Below are 16,329 nucleotides of genomic sequence, written 5' to 3' on the forward strand. Positions count from 1 at the left end.
AAACCATCTGTACTCGTGTTTGTTTTCATTTTAAAGATTGACATCAATTTCCATGTGTCTTGATAACTACCTTCATTTCTGAAAAGTGTGTCTGGATCCTCATTAAACAACAGCAGCCACTTCTTGTTTGTGAATATTACTACAAGGTTGATTAAAAAAAGGAGAGGGGAATAAACATGTTTTGGAGATGAGAGGGACAACAGAAGTATGCAAAAACAGATTACCATGCCTAGAAGTCAAAGGGAACGGAGAGAAAATTCCTTGGTTTTGGAAATTAATTACACTGCAGTAGATCTCAGGTAGCTGAACCAAGCCTTTGGCACCAGTGAGACTGGTGCTCTGTAGGGTGTATAGTTTGACCTGAGAAAACATGGGAACACTCCATACTTCCACAGACAGCCCCGTGTTTCAGCCACACACACCACAGACAATTTACATTGGTTTTAATGTGACTGGAAATTTCCTCCTAACATAGATAGTGCAGCTCCTCCAATCCAATGAATATCCTGGAATAAACCTCCTTCTTTCGTATTTATATTTGGAAATCATACACCCAGGAATAAGAATATTTTCCCCTTAAAATCTGGCCAAACCTGACTCCACCATCTCTCACAAAGGATCTTTAGCTATTTTCCTCTTCAGGAGAAATATTACAACATAGCCACTATGGGAATAGTATGTGCTTATCTTCATTCCCAGCAACAGCATTCTCACTTTACTTCCTTAGCAGCATTTCTCTCCTCTTCAAATGTCTCTGTGCTAAACCACTGAAATATGTGGCAACTGCAGTGTCAGTTGTCACAGGGAAAAATATGTCAGCAAAAACATTTGATTCAATCTGCTGTTTAAGGAAGCAACATTTCCTCGGGGTGTATGCCTTGTGTGGATAAATAACAACTGTCCAAAATCGAAGGATCTAAAATCAATTTCCAATATCAAAGGGCAGATTTGAAGCAACCACCTTCAGCCAAAGAAAAATGCAGAACTAGTTCCTTTTCCTCCTTTTTTAATTTAGTGCAAGTTTGTTTCAGGAAAAAAACAATTAAAAAAAGGATAAAATTTAGCCTCTCAGTCACAAAAGAGCTCACCAACTCTTAAGTGAAGAATGATGCAAAGGGTATTGTAGATCTTAAGAGGAACCATAACTTTCCCCCAGGCACATGTATTTTCCCTGATGAGATTCATCATATGGAATATTCACATTTGCAAAGTGAACAACTACACTTGCCAATTCCTGCAGATAATCCAAAACTTCTGTCTCAACAATGTATTTTTATCAAGTTTTGTGTTCAGCTCTGAGGCTCCCAGCATAAGAAGGATATCAGCCTGTTGGAGTGAGTCCAGAGGAGGGCCATGAGGATGATCCAAGGGCTGGAGTACTTCTCCTATGAATACAGGCTGAGAGAGTTGGGATTGTTCAGCCTGGAGAGAAGGTGGCTCTAGGGAGACCTTATAGCACCTTCCAGTAACCTAAAGGGGCTAAAAGAGGGATGGAGAGGGACTTTTTTTACATGGGCATGTAGTGATAGGCCTAGGAGGAATGGCTTCAGACTGAAAGAAGGCAGGTTTAGATTAGATATCAGGAAGAAATTCTTTACTGTGAGGGTGGTGAAGCAGTGGAACAGATTGCCCAGAGAAGCTGTCAGTGCCCATCCCTGGAAGTGTTCAGGGAAAGGTTGGATGGGGTTTTGAACAACCTGGTCTAGTGGAACGTGTTCTTGCCCATGGCAGGGGGGTTGGAACTAGATAATCTTTAAGGTAGCCTCCAGCCCAAACTATTCCATGATTTTATGATTTTGACTGTATCCATGCAAGGACAAAAGGGAGGAATACAGCCAGCCAGTTTGCTGGTGGACAGAGCCTATTGAAGAGAAAATGCTGAGCAAGCAGAGACTTGGCAGACCTGCAGCTTCCAGGTTCCCACATTTGTGGTTATTCATTGAGCACCTACAGGATATTTTGAACATGATAATACAATCGGCGAGTTCAGCAATGCAGGTTAGAAGGCATGGAGATCCTGCAGCTCATTAAAGTGTGCCAATAATACTGTCCTTGGGTTTTCTCCAAGGTTTTCTACTTCCAAAATTTTCCCCCCTCTTGTCAGAAAAGACTAACTGAGCTATTTGACGTGTTTTTTTGCTAGCTGGTCCATCTAACTGGTAAGGTCAGAGTCACCAACTTGCAACAACAATTTGTTCCATTTCTCCACAGTGCTGCAATACCAATACACCTCTACACAAAAGCTACACTCCTATAGAAACTTGAACAGGTTTTGGCAACTCTCTTGATGCTTCTTACTCATCAGTATGATCATATTTCTTGTAGCAAAGAACAACAATCCTCTTCTGTTGTTATAGAGTCATAGAATGGTTTGGGTTGGAAGGGACCTTAAAGATCATCTAGTTCCAACCTCACTGCCACAAGCAGGGACACCTTTCATGTTCCTGGGATTGCCCCGACCCAGGTGCAGGACATTGCATTTGGCCTTGATGAACTTCAGGAGGTTCACATGGGCCCCTTTCTCAAGCCTGTTAAGGTTCCTTCTCTCCAGTGTGTCAACTGCACCACAAAGCTTGGTGTCATCAGCAAACTTGCTGAGGGTGCACTCAATCCCACTGTCTACGTTGCCAATAAATATGTGCCAGTCCCAATACTGACCCCTGAGGAATGCCACACACCACTCACTGTTGCTCTCCACTTTGACATCGAGCTGTTGACCACAGCTCTTTGAGTGTCACCATCCAGCCAACTTCTTATCCCTCGAGTGGTCCCCGTGTCAAATCCATGCCTCTCCAGTTTAGAGTCCAGGATGTTGTGCAGGACAGAGTCAAACGTTTCGCACAAATCCAGGTAGATGATGTCAGTTAATCTTCCCTTATCCACGAATGCTGTAACCTCACTGCAGACGGCCACCATATTTCTGGGGAACAATTTGCCCTTAGTGAAGCCATCTCTGCTGTCACTTAACCCACAGCTTCCTGAAGTTGCTTGTCTATTCAAACTGCAGTTGCACTTCTGAAAAACAGGATTATTTCAAAGGCTTCCTTCTTAGGAATTTTCAGCAGGAAAAGCCATGGGAGATAGGCTTTTCTCCCTTCAGAGCACCAGCTTTTTGTCCCTTGATAAATCATCTTGCTGCTTGTTGGGGAAGGGGGAAGGAAAAGCCACCCGCCTTTTACTATAATGTCTACCTTTACAAAATGATCATGCTTGTCCTTTATACTATATTCTAATAAATAAACCTTCTACCCTAGAGGTACCTAAAATGTCAGCAGTGAAAGCATAATTATAGAATATCTTGAGTTGGAAAGGAAGCATAAATATCATCGAGTCTAATTCCCTGCTCCTCACAGAACTACCTAAAACTAAACCATATGACTGAGAACATTCTCCAAGCACTCCTTGAACGCTGACATGTTTGGTGTTATAAGCACTTCCCTGGAAAACCTGTTCCAGTGGCCCATCACCCTCTCAGTGAAGAACTTTTTCCTAATGTCCAATTTGAACTTCCCCTGATGCAGCTTCTTTCCATTTCCTTGTGTCCCATTGTTGGTCACCAGAGAGCAGAATGCTGCAGTCAAAGCCAGAGCAGGTGTTTGATAGGCAACCGCTGCCAGCATTGATGTTTGCAGAATCATATCAAAACACAGAATTCTTCAGCAATTTGGGCTATTCAGCTTTTAATTTGGCAGCAGTGAAATTAGAGGCTTAGGTGTCATAATCCCTGGGGGCTGATCCAGTTGTGCAGCTAAATTCAGCCATGAAATGCTTATGGGTATGGTAAACTCAATGCCTGCATCTGCTCAAAGACACAGGGGATCACCTGCTCCCAGGAGACTCCACCTGATGTTGCTGCTGCTTTGGGTATCAGCAGGTGAGAGGTTCCACATGCACCACGGTACCCAAACGCTTCACGTTCATTCTGAACTTTGCTTTCTATTCACCGGTGGCCTTCACTTCCTCTCTTCATAGCCAGCTCGCTTTGAGAGACTGATTTTGCTTCCTGTAGCGTTCTCAGTTTTGCTCCGTGGATGGGGGAAGAGAAGATGCAGTTAAAAATACTGCGATGCCGTGGTGGGCGGTGTAGCAGAAATAGACAGACACCAGCTCACTGCGAAGCATACCAAGTAATATCCCTGAAAGATAAAGGCATGGCAACAAAGGAAAAGAAAATGCATTTGTGTGCTGCCACTAGAGAGCTAAATCTGGGCTGAAGATACCAAATGAGGAGTGCTGCTCGCGGCCAAGCGCACCATCCTCCCAACGGCTTCACATGCAAAGTCATCTTACGACTGTGCGGTCAGCAGGAGAGCATAAAAGCGCAGCTGACAAACAATCTCACCTCCAATTATAAACCAAATGTATGCGAGCTTTGGGGTTTTATGAAGATGGCGCAGAAAATCAGCAGCAAAGTGGGCCCAACCACTATCACATAGAAACAGAAGCCCATATGGACTGAGAAGGGGCTGAGCTCCGTTAACTCCTGCTTTACAAGCAATCAAAGTTTTCCAGGAGATATTAGGTTCTTCCCAAGAGGAAGATCATAGAATCATAGAATTAACTGGGTTGGAAAAGACCTCTGAGATCATCAAGTCCAACCCTTGATCCAACTCCACTGTGATTACTGGATCATGGCACTCAGTGCCACATCCAGCCTCATCTTAAAAACCTCCAGGGATGGTGAATCCACCACCTCTCTGGGCAGGCCATTCCAATGCCTGATCACTCTCTCTGTAAAGAACTTCTTTCTAATATCCAACCTAAACCTACCCTGGCAGAGCTTAAGACCATGCCCTCTTGTCCTACTGCTGATTGCCTGGGAGAAGAGACCGACCCCCACCTGGCTACAACCTCCTCTCAGGTAGTTGTAGAGAGTGATGAGGTAAACCAAGCTTGGCCAACACAAGGAACTATGAGTTTATTCAATGGATTTACCCCCTATTGTTTCAGAGGCTTGGGTGTCCCTTCATCCAGCCAGTAACCATAGCGGTAAGATTTCATCCCAAAGGGCTTTACAATTAAGTGTTTCACAAACACACCAGGGTCACTTACAGCCCTTAAGTGAGACACTTCTGCAGAGAGGTTCCACAGCTGCTTAACACCTCACAAAAGTAACCTGGCACCATTTAGCCAGGGAAGTGAAGAAGGCTGAAATTGCTGGGGCAACTCGGGCAGCCAGATTGCAGGGATGCCTCTTGGCATGGGATCAGGGTGCCACAGCCCCCACCACCCATCTGGGGAGTCCTGAAGGTCTTTAAGGCCCAGGTGTGGAGGCAGGAAAAAAAAAAAAAAGGCAGAGTAAGACATACAGAAATGTCATGCATGGGTCTGCATGAGCACTGGGCTCACCGCTTCTCTAGACACTTGGGTACCCAAGCCCTGCAGCTGCACTGGCAGATGCAAACAGCCATGCCCCTACAACATGCATTGAGCACCTGCTTCAGGTTAAGGTCAAGATGAGAGGTAAGTGCAAGCCTGTGTTTCAAGCACACGGAAGAGTGTGGGGCCGCCATGGAGCAGGGGCCCGAAGGCCAGAGAAGAGTGCCCTCTGCTGCTACATCCATTTTGCTTCCAGGGACCCATGGGAGGGAGACTTCCATCCCACTGCTCAACTAGAGCCTTTTTCCCTCTTTATTTTGCAAGATATGTTCTTATCCCATCCAAATCTAAAATAGGCATGGGCATGAGAATAATCACACCATAACAAAAACCATCAACATGCAGATACAACCTTAACAAAACACCATGGAAATGCCCAATAAAATAAATGCCATTTAAATTCTGCTACACAGAAAACCCAGCCCTACCAGTGCAGAAAATTTAAAAGAAAATGTCTAGCAGTCTGAACATCAAATGTTAATGCTATTTTCACATCAAGTTTAAGAAAGGATGACAAGTAATTTAATAAGCCTAATGGGTGTGTAATCAGCACTTGACCATTCCTTCCATTAAAGTAGGTGTCTTCCTGGCCCAAGATGTCTAGGAAAGCCACTGAAAAGACTGCTAAGGCTTTTAGAGCACAATTTTTAAAACACTCTTTTTTTTCTTCTCATTCTCATTCTCATTGAGAGTTTCACTCAATTAAGAATAGGACCCAACCAACCAGTTGAAATACAAACAACTCTGTGGGCACAGCACGTGACACAGTAAGTTTGGGGCCCATTTGCACCTTAATTTATTGCCAACACTCAGCGATGTCAAGATTCCAAGCATCTCCTGACAGCCCTATGACAACAGCAGTTACACAGCATTATCTGGTCTTCCAGTAAAATCTTTTCCCTCAGACAGCATCATACTGCACTTCACAACAGGAGAAATATACACAGTCAGCCTGCACCTCCCCAGCCCTTATGTCTGGAATCAGGACATTTAGGGGGCAGGGGGTGTCCTGTACCTGCTTTTACTGCTTTTGACACCACTCACTTACATACAGAACCCATCACCAAATCACAAAATAATAGAAACTGCCAATATTTTAAATGCTTAACAAAAGGCATAAGTCATGTTAAAAATATTTAATCTGACACTAGAAAGTTTAATTTTAAAATATTTGGTACAGAATTCTCATTGAGTATACAAAGAATCCATCATCTCCTCTATTTACATACTTGGTCAAACAATCAATTCCTTTGAACCAAAAAGGAAAGGGTATTTTTAAGATACATTATAAAAATTATATACAGACAAACATCATAAGGTAATGCCTAATGCTGCTGCAACATTGTAATCATTTTATCTGGACAACTTTATAACACAAGTTATAAGAACTGAACACACTAAGCAAAAAAATTTTTTTAAAAAGTGAGGTACTCCCTCCCCCACAACTACTGACCAGAATTTTTTCAAGTCCCAAACAGTTTTATTACATAGAAAAATAATTAAGTCTGTTAGTGAGGGTAGAAATTCTATTTCATGTCTTCAAAAATCTGTTATGGTTTTAATAGACCTCAATACTCACATAAGGATGGAGTTATATTGGGGGTGGGGATGGAGGAGGAGAGGGGGCAGAGGCAAGATTGAGCAGAACCAATATCAAATAAAAGGTGCTAATTTTATATTCTAACAATCACAGTTGCTCAAATGTTTGCAAACAACAAACCAACCCCAACAAACTTAACAATATTCTTATTTTAAATGCAATTCATAAGGAATCATGCTGCTACAAGATTACGAAAAAGACATGCATACTCTGCAGCAGCGTAAAATATAATCCTGTGTACAATCCAAGCATCAATTTTCTCTATCACCATCAGTATTTTATCTTGAAGGAGCATCTGTCAGATTCTCCAGAACCAAAAATAGCAAAGACCCTTTTAAACAGAACAGTTTCTGGTTTATATTTATAGCCACGCTGTACTCACTGCTTCTGGCTGCAAGGCTATGAAATTTGTGCAAGATATAATCAATTACCCAGCTTTGCACTTCATCATGCAGTTAGCTCCCGTTACCTGCATCGTACCCTTCAAGCACTTCTCCCCATGCATAGGGTAGAGATTTTAAAACACAATAAATATCTGCACACTGAAGGACTAACTGTAGAGCTGACTGACATTACACAGCAAAAACCTTGTGAGAACAAAAACCAAGCACACTGATGTATAAAACAGAGAGCCTACCTGAATTCTTCAAATGCATACATGGCCTAGCAACTACACAAATGCTCTGGAATTTAAAATAATCTTCTTTACGTGCAGGAGGACCATTTAGATTGTCAAACTGCAGCAAAATGCATAATGACGAGACAGTACATTTGAAATATTCTGAGGAGAAAGGGTATGCAGATACTGGCCTGCAGCCTACAGCTCAGCCAGCTGCTGACAAGCAGCAGCTAACAGGGAAAGGCGATAGAGTACCATGTGATCATTCCTGCAAGTCTGATTAATGCAGTATACTCCAAGAATACAGGCTGATATCTTTATTATTCAAGCCAAATAAGTCAAATACGGTACACGACAGGCTTCACAGCTGAATTATCATTCACATGCCACATCAAAATCAGCAAATGCAAGCAGAGGACACTAAAAAACTAAATATATATTGTAACCGAAGAGATTAATTAGGCCCATTCAAGCTGATTTTCTTACCTTGCAGTGGCATTTTAGTCTGTGTTTTTATTCATCTAAACCATCAGTGATGGAACAAAAGACTGCATCCACAAACCTCCCCTTCCATGAATGCCAGAACATTTAAAGTAGTTTATCTGCTAGAAATCATTTCCTCTGTAGTCTATCCCCAACCACTTTAACTCCTTCAGCCCTGAATTCATTGCCATAAACCCTATTTGCAGTGCCATGCAGGCTTTTCAGGGTTTATAGGGTTAACATCAAGAAATCGCAGCAGTGCAACTGAATGAAGTGGGGTAAGAGCCAAAGGAGTCATATCTGCAAGATCACAGAAGGGAGACAGGAATGAGGAAAGTTCAGCATTTCGTGGCATTGCAGTGTGCGAGCAAGGATGCTTCAGCTGCCTAGCAACAGCACACGCAATCTCCATGGCAACAGCGCAGCGAGCGCAGGGTCAGAGCATCCGCTGCGCACCCCCAGGGGCGACACACGGCACCAACCTCCCCCGGCCCGGCCACACCACCCCTGTAGTGGCCACACCACCCCTGTGCTGGCCACTCTGCACCGCCAAAACCCGCTCCCAGGGTAACCAGGAGCCACGAGGCACCCCAGGCTCAGGGGTGCAGTCTGCATCTACTCTACGTAGGGAGGTCCCACCAATGTGGAGCGTGGAAGCACATGGATGTGCTCCTGGAATAGCTTGGCAATGGGAAGCACATCTGCTGCTCTGAAATAACATGGCCCGGCAGTGTTGCACGCAGTGGTTTGAACAAACACAGGTCACAGTGCTGGGGAAGACCCCAGAACAGTGAACACCAGAGCTCATCATCCCCTTGGAAATCCTGAATGTGCAAGGCTGGATGACTCCCACCATCAGTTTGCTCAGGGATTGCATGGGTGTTGGCTATGAGAGGGACTGGGGAGACTTTGCCAAGGCTCCTGGAAGCCCCAGGCAAACTTGGCAGCATAAACAGAAGGGACACGGGAGGTTTTACAGCGGGTTCTGCACAACCTATATCAGCCTCAGCATCACTGCCACAGCAGTGTCCAGCCACCTAAGGATGCCAGCATTGGCCAGGCAGAGGGGCAACAGGCTCTGCCACTCGGCCACTGGCTAGACAGCAGATGAAATGTGAGGACTGCTGGAAATGAGGGAGATTCAAACCCTGGCAAACCAACCACACCCATGGGAAGGCAACATAGTGGGGCAGTGGGAGAACACACTGCCTGGGCAAGTCATGAGAGACAGCAAATCCAAAGTCACCTCTGGGGCTGCTCCCCATCTTGCCTCTTACTACTTCTGTTAGGGCTGGTTTCCAGGACAAAGAAAGAGTTCCTCACGTGGAGGATTTTGGCTGGAGTCTGAAATATCCAAACCCAACTACAGGTCCTGAGGTTCACTTCACTGTGGTCTAAGGCAGAGGCTGCCCCACTGAGCTATGGGATTTGGAGGCTGGAAAAGCATCCAAAGGACAGACTGCCACATCTCTTAGACACAGTGATAGGGACAGGCCATGGAAACTGTGGCATCTGATCTCATGGCTCTGAAAAATGTGGACAGAAAGAGCTGAAATGAAAGGAAAAGGCACTCATGGCAGAAAAAATAGCACTAGAAACAAAGAAAATCCACATTTATTTGGGACATGGTGTTTTTAATGTAGTAGTGACCTTGGGTTTTGTTTTATTTCCTTTAAACAAATCTGATAGTGTTAAGTGACAATAAAGGCACGCTGTAGGAACACTAGAACACATGCAGTCACACCATCTGACAGAAATTAATTCTTCCACCAGCATCCAGAAAGAGAAGGACTGCAGGGTAGGTGCTTCTGGCTACAGCCTAATGAAAGATTCAGATTACTAGAGAGGACAACAATGCAGCCATCAGGAGGAGCCACGTTCCATGTTTAGGCTGAACTTCCTACAAGTATGGTCACTGTGTGCAGCACCCAAGCAGCTGGGCACAGGTGAGGTAACCCTTGCAAGCAAATGTTCTGCTACTGACTTAGTAGGAAACAGTCTTTTACCTTCCAAGTCAGAGCTACTAGTCAGGATCCCTCATGGGGGGAAGGATGGAGTTCTGAACTTCTGATCTCTTGTTCATCTCAATATTCTTCTAACTCGAAGCAAGGGGAAGAGGGCTGTTTTTCACTTGAGAACTGTTTGTTTTTCATGCTATAGAAAATAATACCCTTCTACATAATTAACAGCAAATATAAAGTACAGTGTCTTTAAATACTCTTCTCAAAACAAAGTTGACAAAATCACCACCTGGTCTCCCAATTTCTGCAATTTCTCAACAGCCACTTTGCAGATAAATAGTCAGCTGTTCAAGTCAAGGCTTCTGTCATTAACAAGTTCACTGTGAAGGATTAGAAAGGCAAATACCCTTCCAGAAAGCTTTCATATTCAGCAGAGGTCAACTGTTGAAAGGTTTCAGTAGGAAAACATCTTTTAACTTAATTTTTTTTTTTCTTAGCCAGCACTTTCACAACAGCTGACAGTATTACAGACAGGAACAGCAGGGCTCCTATCTTGTGAGACAACCAATAGTAGTCCCATCTCAGGTTAAGTACTAGGATTCCCACATTCCACAGTAAGATCTGAGACCATCATGTCCTACTGTAGACATAAATGAGGCTCAGAATGAAATTACCTAACAGACCTCACAGGGGCTTCAGAAAATCACATGAACACATGCAATGACCAAATAAATAAATAAATAAATAAATACATACATGCAGGGCTATAATGCCCCTTTATAGTGTTTTAGCAAAGACTGTAACTTCTTGTGCCCTGAGCCAGACTGAAGGTCTTGAGAAGCAGACAGAAATTATGTCAGAAACCACAACCAGCAACAAAATTTTTTGCAAGAAGGACTTGTTTATTCCCTGCCTGACTGTATAATCAGTCCAGACTTTTGATGAAAAATGTCCCACGCCTTACCAAAAAACAAAATTATGACACAGAAAAGAAAAATTACACTAAACATTGGGTGGGACAATTAATGTAACAGGAACTGTGGGACTCAGACCCCACCTTCTGATCTGAAGCCAAAAGATGCGACAATGAGGGTCCCTCCCACTGAAGTCGATCAGTAGCTTTTGGGAAACACTTTGTAATTTTAATGCCAGGCTCTAACAAACAAGTGAGACTGTGATAGAAGTGGTTATCCTTGATGAGAGCTTGACAAAGAAACAAAGGTTGCAAAAAAAGAGCCTGGAAATATGACAAACCAGAACAAGGCAGAGGATAATGGTGAAATCTCTGGCTTTAGCTAGTATTTCACTGGCATCCAAAGGCCTTGTGCTGATATTCTGCTAAGAACCTAGTTTCCTCAAGTATAACATCCTGCATTATTGGTATTCAGTATATCAGCATATCAGTATTTGTCCTCTTTACCTTAGATTCCACTAAAGCCTTTGGCAGATGCTTGGTGACATTATCCGATCACAAACAGACTGAGATATTTTAATGAGGTAACTGCTTATTCCCTTGCTGAAGCAAGGAAAAAGCCACTAACACAGCAGACTTCTGTCATTAAACCTGTATTATCATTATGCTGAAGTGATATTCAGACCACTCTAAAAAAAAACCACAACAGCACTGAAAAATTCAGCGTTCACTTCAATTCATGAGGAAGAAAACAGAAAGGAGATGGGAAATGAGCCAACGAGAGCATATCTAATGGGGTGTTCATCCACTGCAGCTCTAACATTTCTGCACAGTGGAGGATGTGGTAATCACAGGCAGCATCCCAGAATATGCTGAAAAATCTCCTAGGGTTGTCTCTGAGTTCAAAACTCTTTCTTGGGCTTAAAAAAATAAGATTTAAAATGTTTATTGAAACAGAAGAGGAATGGCTACCTTAGTTTGTTCAGGTACTGGGAAAATTGTGAAAATAATTACAGTGCCCTAAAGTTTACTGAACTAGGGTATATTCATTATTGGAGTATTGACTCAAAGCTTCAGCTGTTAAAGGAAAGGGTAGGTGGGGCAGAAGTGAACAATTTTTCCCTCCTTTCACCAATGGGATTTCTATTACACATTGCCTTATAACACATTGTGAATTTTGATTCACAAGAATCGTCTGATACATTTTAGACTGATCCTTTCACTCCCAGGACTTCAGGTCGATTTTCTGATATTAACCTTCACAAAAAAAAAAAAAATACTACATTATTTATGTAGCTTGAAGTTATCACAGCACAATGAATATTTTCACAGAAAAAAATCAATTTTCTCCCTCCCAGATTTGGCCCAAATATGCTTCATGTTTTGCAAATCTCAAGGCTTGGCCTGACCACAGGATGGCTGATGTCTTCCCCACGTTCTTCTCCCACAGCTTTAATCTTATCATTCTGGGAGTGTCACATACCATTCTCTTTAACAGATACCCTGTACCAGGTGCAGACGAGCATCTCACAGGGCTGAAATGGGATGTTTTTCCAAATACAGCCGCATCTGCCTTATTCTAGTGCTTTAGGGAAGATGAACTGGAGTGAACCAGGGAGAATGGGATTCTTACTGATTTTCTATCAGCCCTTGGGGTAGCACCAAGTCACAACTTGCAATCCAACAGAACTGAGCCAGTCAGGATGAAAACTAAAAGCTCCATACGGATTATTAAGTTATTGATCACTGCAACAGTGCCTGAAATATCCAGTCAAGTGTAGGACTGTATGGTGCTGACTGCCACATAAAGCTGAAAATGGAAAAGCAGTTTACAGAAACAACAGCAACAGACAAGGATATTTGAGATAAATACCAAATTAGTAAAAGAAGAAATATGGTCAAACCACCAAACATCCAAAAATTAAGATGCGGTCTGTATAGTTTGCAAATGTTAGCTCATATCACCAAGATTTTGGAATTGCTGCTTATTTATGAAAAAATTATTTAAAATCATACAAAATGTGACAGAACAAGGGGCAATGGCTTCAAACTGAAAGAGGGTAAATTAAAAATAGATATTAGGAAGAAATTCTTTTGTGAGGGTGATGAGGCACTGGGACAGAGAAGCTGTGGAAGTCCCAGACCTGGAAGTGTTCAAGGCCAGGCTGGATGCTTTGAGCAACCTGGTCTAGTGGAAGGTGTCTCTGCCAAAAAAAAAATAAATCCCTTCCAATGAAAAGGACAGGGCTATACAAACTGGAAGTGCAATGAAGTAAAGTATTATTTTTCCTAGATAAACAATTATAAACCATGTTGTTTTCAATTCAGCACAGGTAAATTTGAATCATACTGTACATAGAAGTCCCCGTAGTAATAAAGAATTACAAAGCCTCTACAGTCACCTCACAGCCACAGTATCTTATACCTCATACATCTTTGCTGATTAGTATCTGTACAAACACAGAGAAGAAGACTTAGAAGACTCTATCTGAAAATAAAAGGGACTGGAGGTTTACATTTGGAAACTTTCTTAAAGCTAACTGAAATCAGTCCATTTGACTTTTTCCAAGTTGTGAGGGATTAAGTAGGGGAAAAAAGGCAAGCAAGAGGCTAAAACTAGACTGGCATTATAGCCACTATCAGATGAAATGTCAGTGGAATTGAAAACAGTGTCTGAATAATACACTTCATCCACTTAAACACACTTTGACAAAAAAGCATTTGGACATTTAGGTGGGATGTATACATCATATCTCAACAAACACAAACCTGTGTATTTCAGACATGAATACAAACACAGGTATTCACATACCACCACAAACACCCTGACTCCTCGTCATTTTCAAGAAAGCCAGTGACATAGATTTTATAAGATTGAAACAATTGAAATCTGTTTAAATTGTACAGTGGCATGGCTGCAGTCAAAAGTAGCAGCCAACATAAACCAAACAACTTCCCACACACAGAGGAGCACATTAATGCCTACTGAGTTTGGGAATCATTGTCAAGAATATTGGAAAGACAGAAGTTATTCTGCATGGAAAATATCTGGTGTCAACTAGACATCTTCTCTGGTAAGTACTCCTAATAACTACTGAGTCTTGTACCTTTGAACTCTCTAGTTAAATGGTAGGATGTAGACACGAGAAAAATGCAGGTTAAGTTTTACATCTCTGCTTCTCTCTGCAAAAAGTATCCTCACTGCATTTGATAAAACTCCCTGGGTAAAATGTATCTGTTGAGCAAGCTCTCTGCAGCACATGATCACAGCACCAAGGTCTCAGGATCTGTTAGCTTACAGGGATTTTACACAGACATAATGTCAAAGCTCAGATCGGATCATGGCCCAGAATTTCATTTGGAACCTAGAATTATGGAACGGTTTGGGTTGGAAGGGACCTTAAAGATCACCTAGTTTCAACTTACCTGCCATGGGCAGAGACAGCTCCCACTAGACTAGGTTACTCAAAGCCCCATCCAACCTGGCCTTGAACACTTACAGGAATGGGGCATCCACAACTTCTCTGGAAAACCTGTTTCAGTGCCTCATCACCCTCACGATAAAGAATTTCTTCCTAATATCTAATCTAAACCTACCCTCTTTCAGTTTTAAGCCATTCCCCCTTGGCCCTATGACTACAAGCCCTTGTAAAAAGTCCCTCTCCAGATCTCTTGTAGCCCTTTTAGGTACTGGAAAGTGCTACATATAGGAATTATCCAGTGTAAGGTGGTGTTGATAGAGAATCTGCCAAAACTTAGCTGCATTGCTATCACATTAAGATGTACTCTGCCCCTGCTTCCAAAAAAACCCAAAACCAAACAAACAAAAAATCCAAAACCCAAACCCACCACAACAACAAAACCAAACCAAAATTTTCTTTCCCTTGTAACTGATGCAAAAGATGTTAGAATAAACATACGCAGGAATTCTTCGTGTATACTGTGGAATTCTTTGTTTAGAAAAAGCTTGTGACAGCAGCACCAGACCTAAGCTGTGGCAATTTCAGGATAACATCTTCTCACTCCCATGAGAACACACAAAAATTCTGACTCCTCCAAGGCTTCAGGACATCCTAGCACTCATCAGCATTTTTTAAACATCAACCCAAATGACCTCGCTGGCAGGAGAGAGATGCTAGTATGTGGTGCCACCAGAGCTGGCTCTTCTACCCAGAGAAAGGTGACACCATCATCACACTGGCCAGGTTCTGGCCTACTCTGCACTGACAAGTCTTGACTCCAGTTCAACTTTTGACAGTATCTCCCATCACATCATTACAGACACATTCACCACTGTGCAAAAATACATGGGTAAGCATAGAAGACAGTCAAACCCTTCTCAGAAGTGACAGGTGACAGGAAAAGAGGCAACAGACACAAATTTTGAAATACAGGGAATCCAACTCAGACAAAAGAGGAAACTTTTCGACCCTCAGCGTGGTCAGACACTGGCACAGGTTACCCAGAAAGGTTGTGGCATCACCATCTTGGCAGATATTCAAAACTCAACTGGACAAGGTCCTGAGCAGGGGGTTGGACTAGATGGTCTCCAGATGTCCTTGTCAACCTCTACAACCTCTGTGTGGCTCTGTTAGCAGGACCTTCCCATCCCTTGGGCATAGCACATCTTGCTCCCAAAGTGTGTCTGGCTGCTACACCAGCTGCTGCACGAGCAATGTCAGGTCATTCCCACAACCTCTTCCCTTTGTGGTATCTCATGTGGAATTTATGTATTCACAACTCATGCTCCCTAAGGAAAGCAACACAGAGTGGAGGAAGATTGTACATCATCTTTAACAAGAACCACTGACAAAATTAGACCACAATATTGAGACTTTGTGCTGCCTTCTTTCTTTAAGGCTGGAGGAAAGTTATGGGTGGCCACAAGGATATTCTACAACCCAGGAGACACCTCAGGGATGCCCTTCTCTGAAATCCATGTGGCTTGTCCATGCTGACCTCTGCAATGGGTTAGTGGATATCTGCCAGTTTTACCAATCTCTTTGCAGAGCATCAGTAAGACCCAATGATTTTGAGCTAGAATATAGCAAGGAGGCATGTTTATGACATTCTTTGGCAAATCAAACCCAAAGCACGTTGCAAAGTATTGGTTTGAGTATCATGTTTTTATCCATCATTTGATCTTCACATAAAGGAAGACTGAAGATTGAAACACTGAAGAGTTTTTTGTTTTGTTTAAGAACATGAGAAACACCACAGTTTCTGCTTTTTGCTTCTCCTGCAGGACTCCTTGGAGAAGGTCCACTGGCTTCTTCAGCGAAACTGTATTAGGTCTGACACTTTAATTAAAGGAGGTGTCAAAATGAACAAAAAATATCTTTTTAACATAAGCTGCATATTGCACTTTAGAGTC

The 16,329-nt window shown here is 42.6% G+C and overlaps 1 protein-coding gene across 6 annotated transcripts in view; it reads right to left on the reverse strand.

Moving 5' to 3' along the window:
• EVL (Enah/Vasp-like) overlaps nucleotides 1-16,329 on the reverse strand; it is a 152,006-nt gene that overhangs the window by 118,228 nt on the left and 17,449 nt on the right. For 2 of the 6 annotated variants that reach the window (XM_050337171.1, XM_050337165.1), the window contains exon 1: nucleotides 7,617-7,829. The exons of 1 other annotated variant lie outside the window; for it this stretch is intronic. In XM_050337171.1, the coding sequence (XP_050193128.1) occupies nucleotides 7,617-7,639 (23 nt within the window). In that variant the 5' untranslated portion in view covers nucleotides 7,640-7,829. Of the gene's footprint in view, nucleotides 1-7,616; nucleotides 7,832-8,084; nucleotides 8,342-16,329 lie in introns of those variants that run through there. 3 more of the 6 variants (XM_050337168.1, XM_050337169.1, XM_050337170.1) reach the window with 3 other exon arrangements.

The sequence above is a fragment of the Myiozetetes cayanensis genome, unplaced genomic scaffold, assembly GCF_022539395.1.
Source record: "Myiozetetes cayanensis isolate MyiCay16 unplaced genomic scaffold, myiCay2020 scf6-25, whole genome shotgun sequence".
Lineage (NCBI taxonomy): Eukaryota > Metazoa > Chordata > Aves > Passeriformes > Tyrannidae > Myiozetetes > Myiozetetes cayanensis.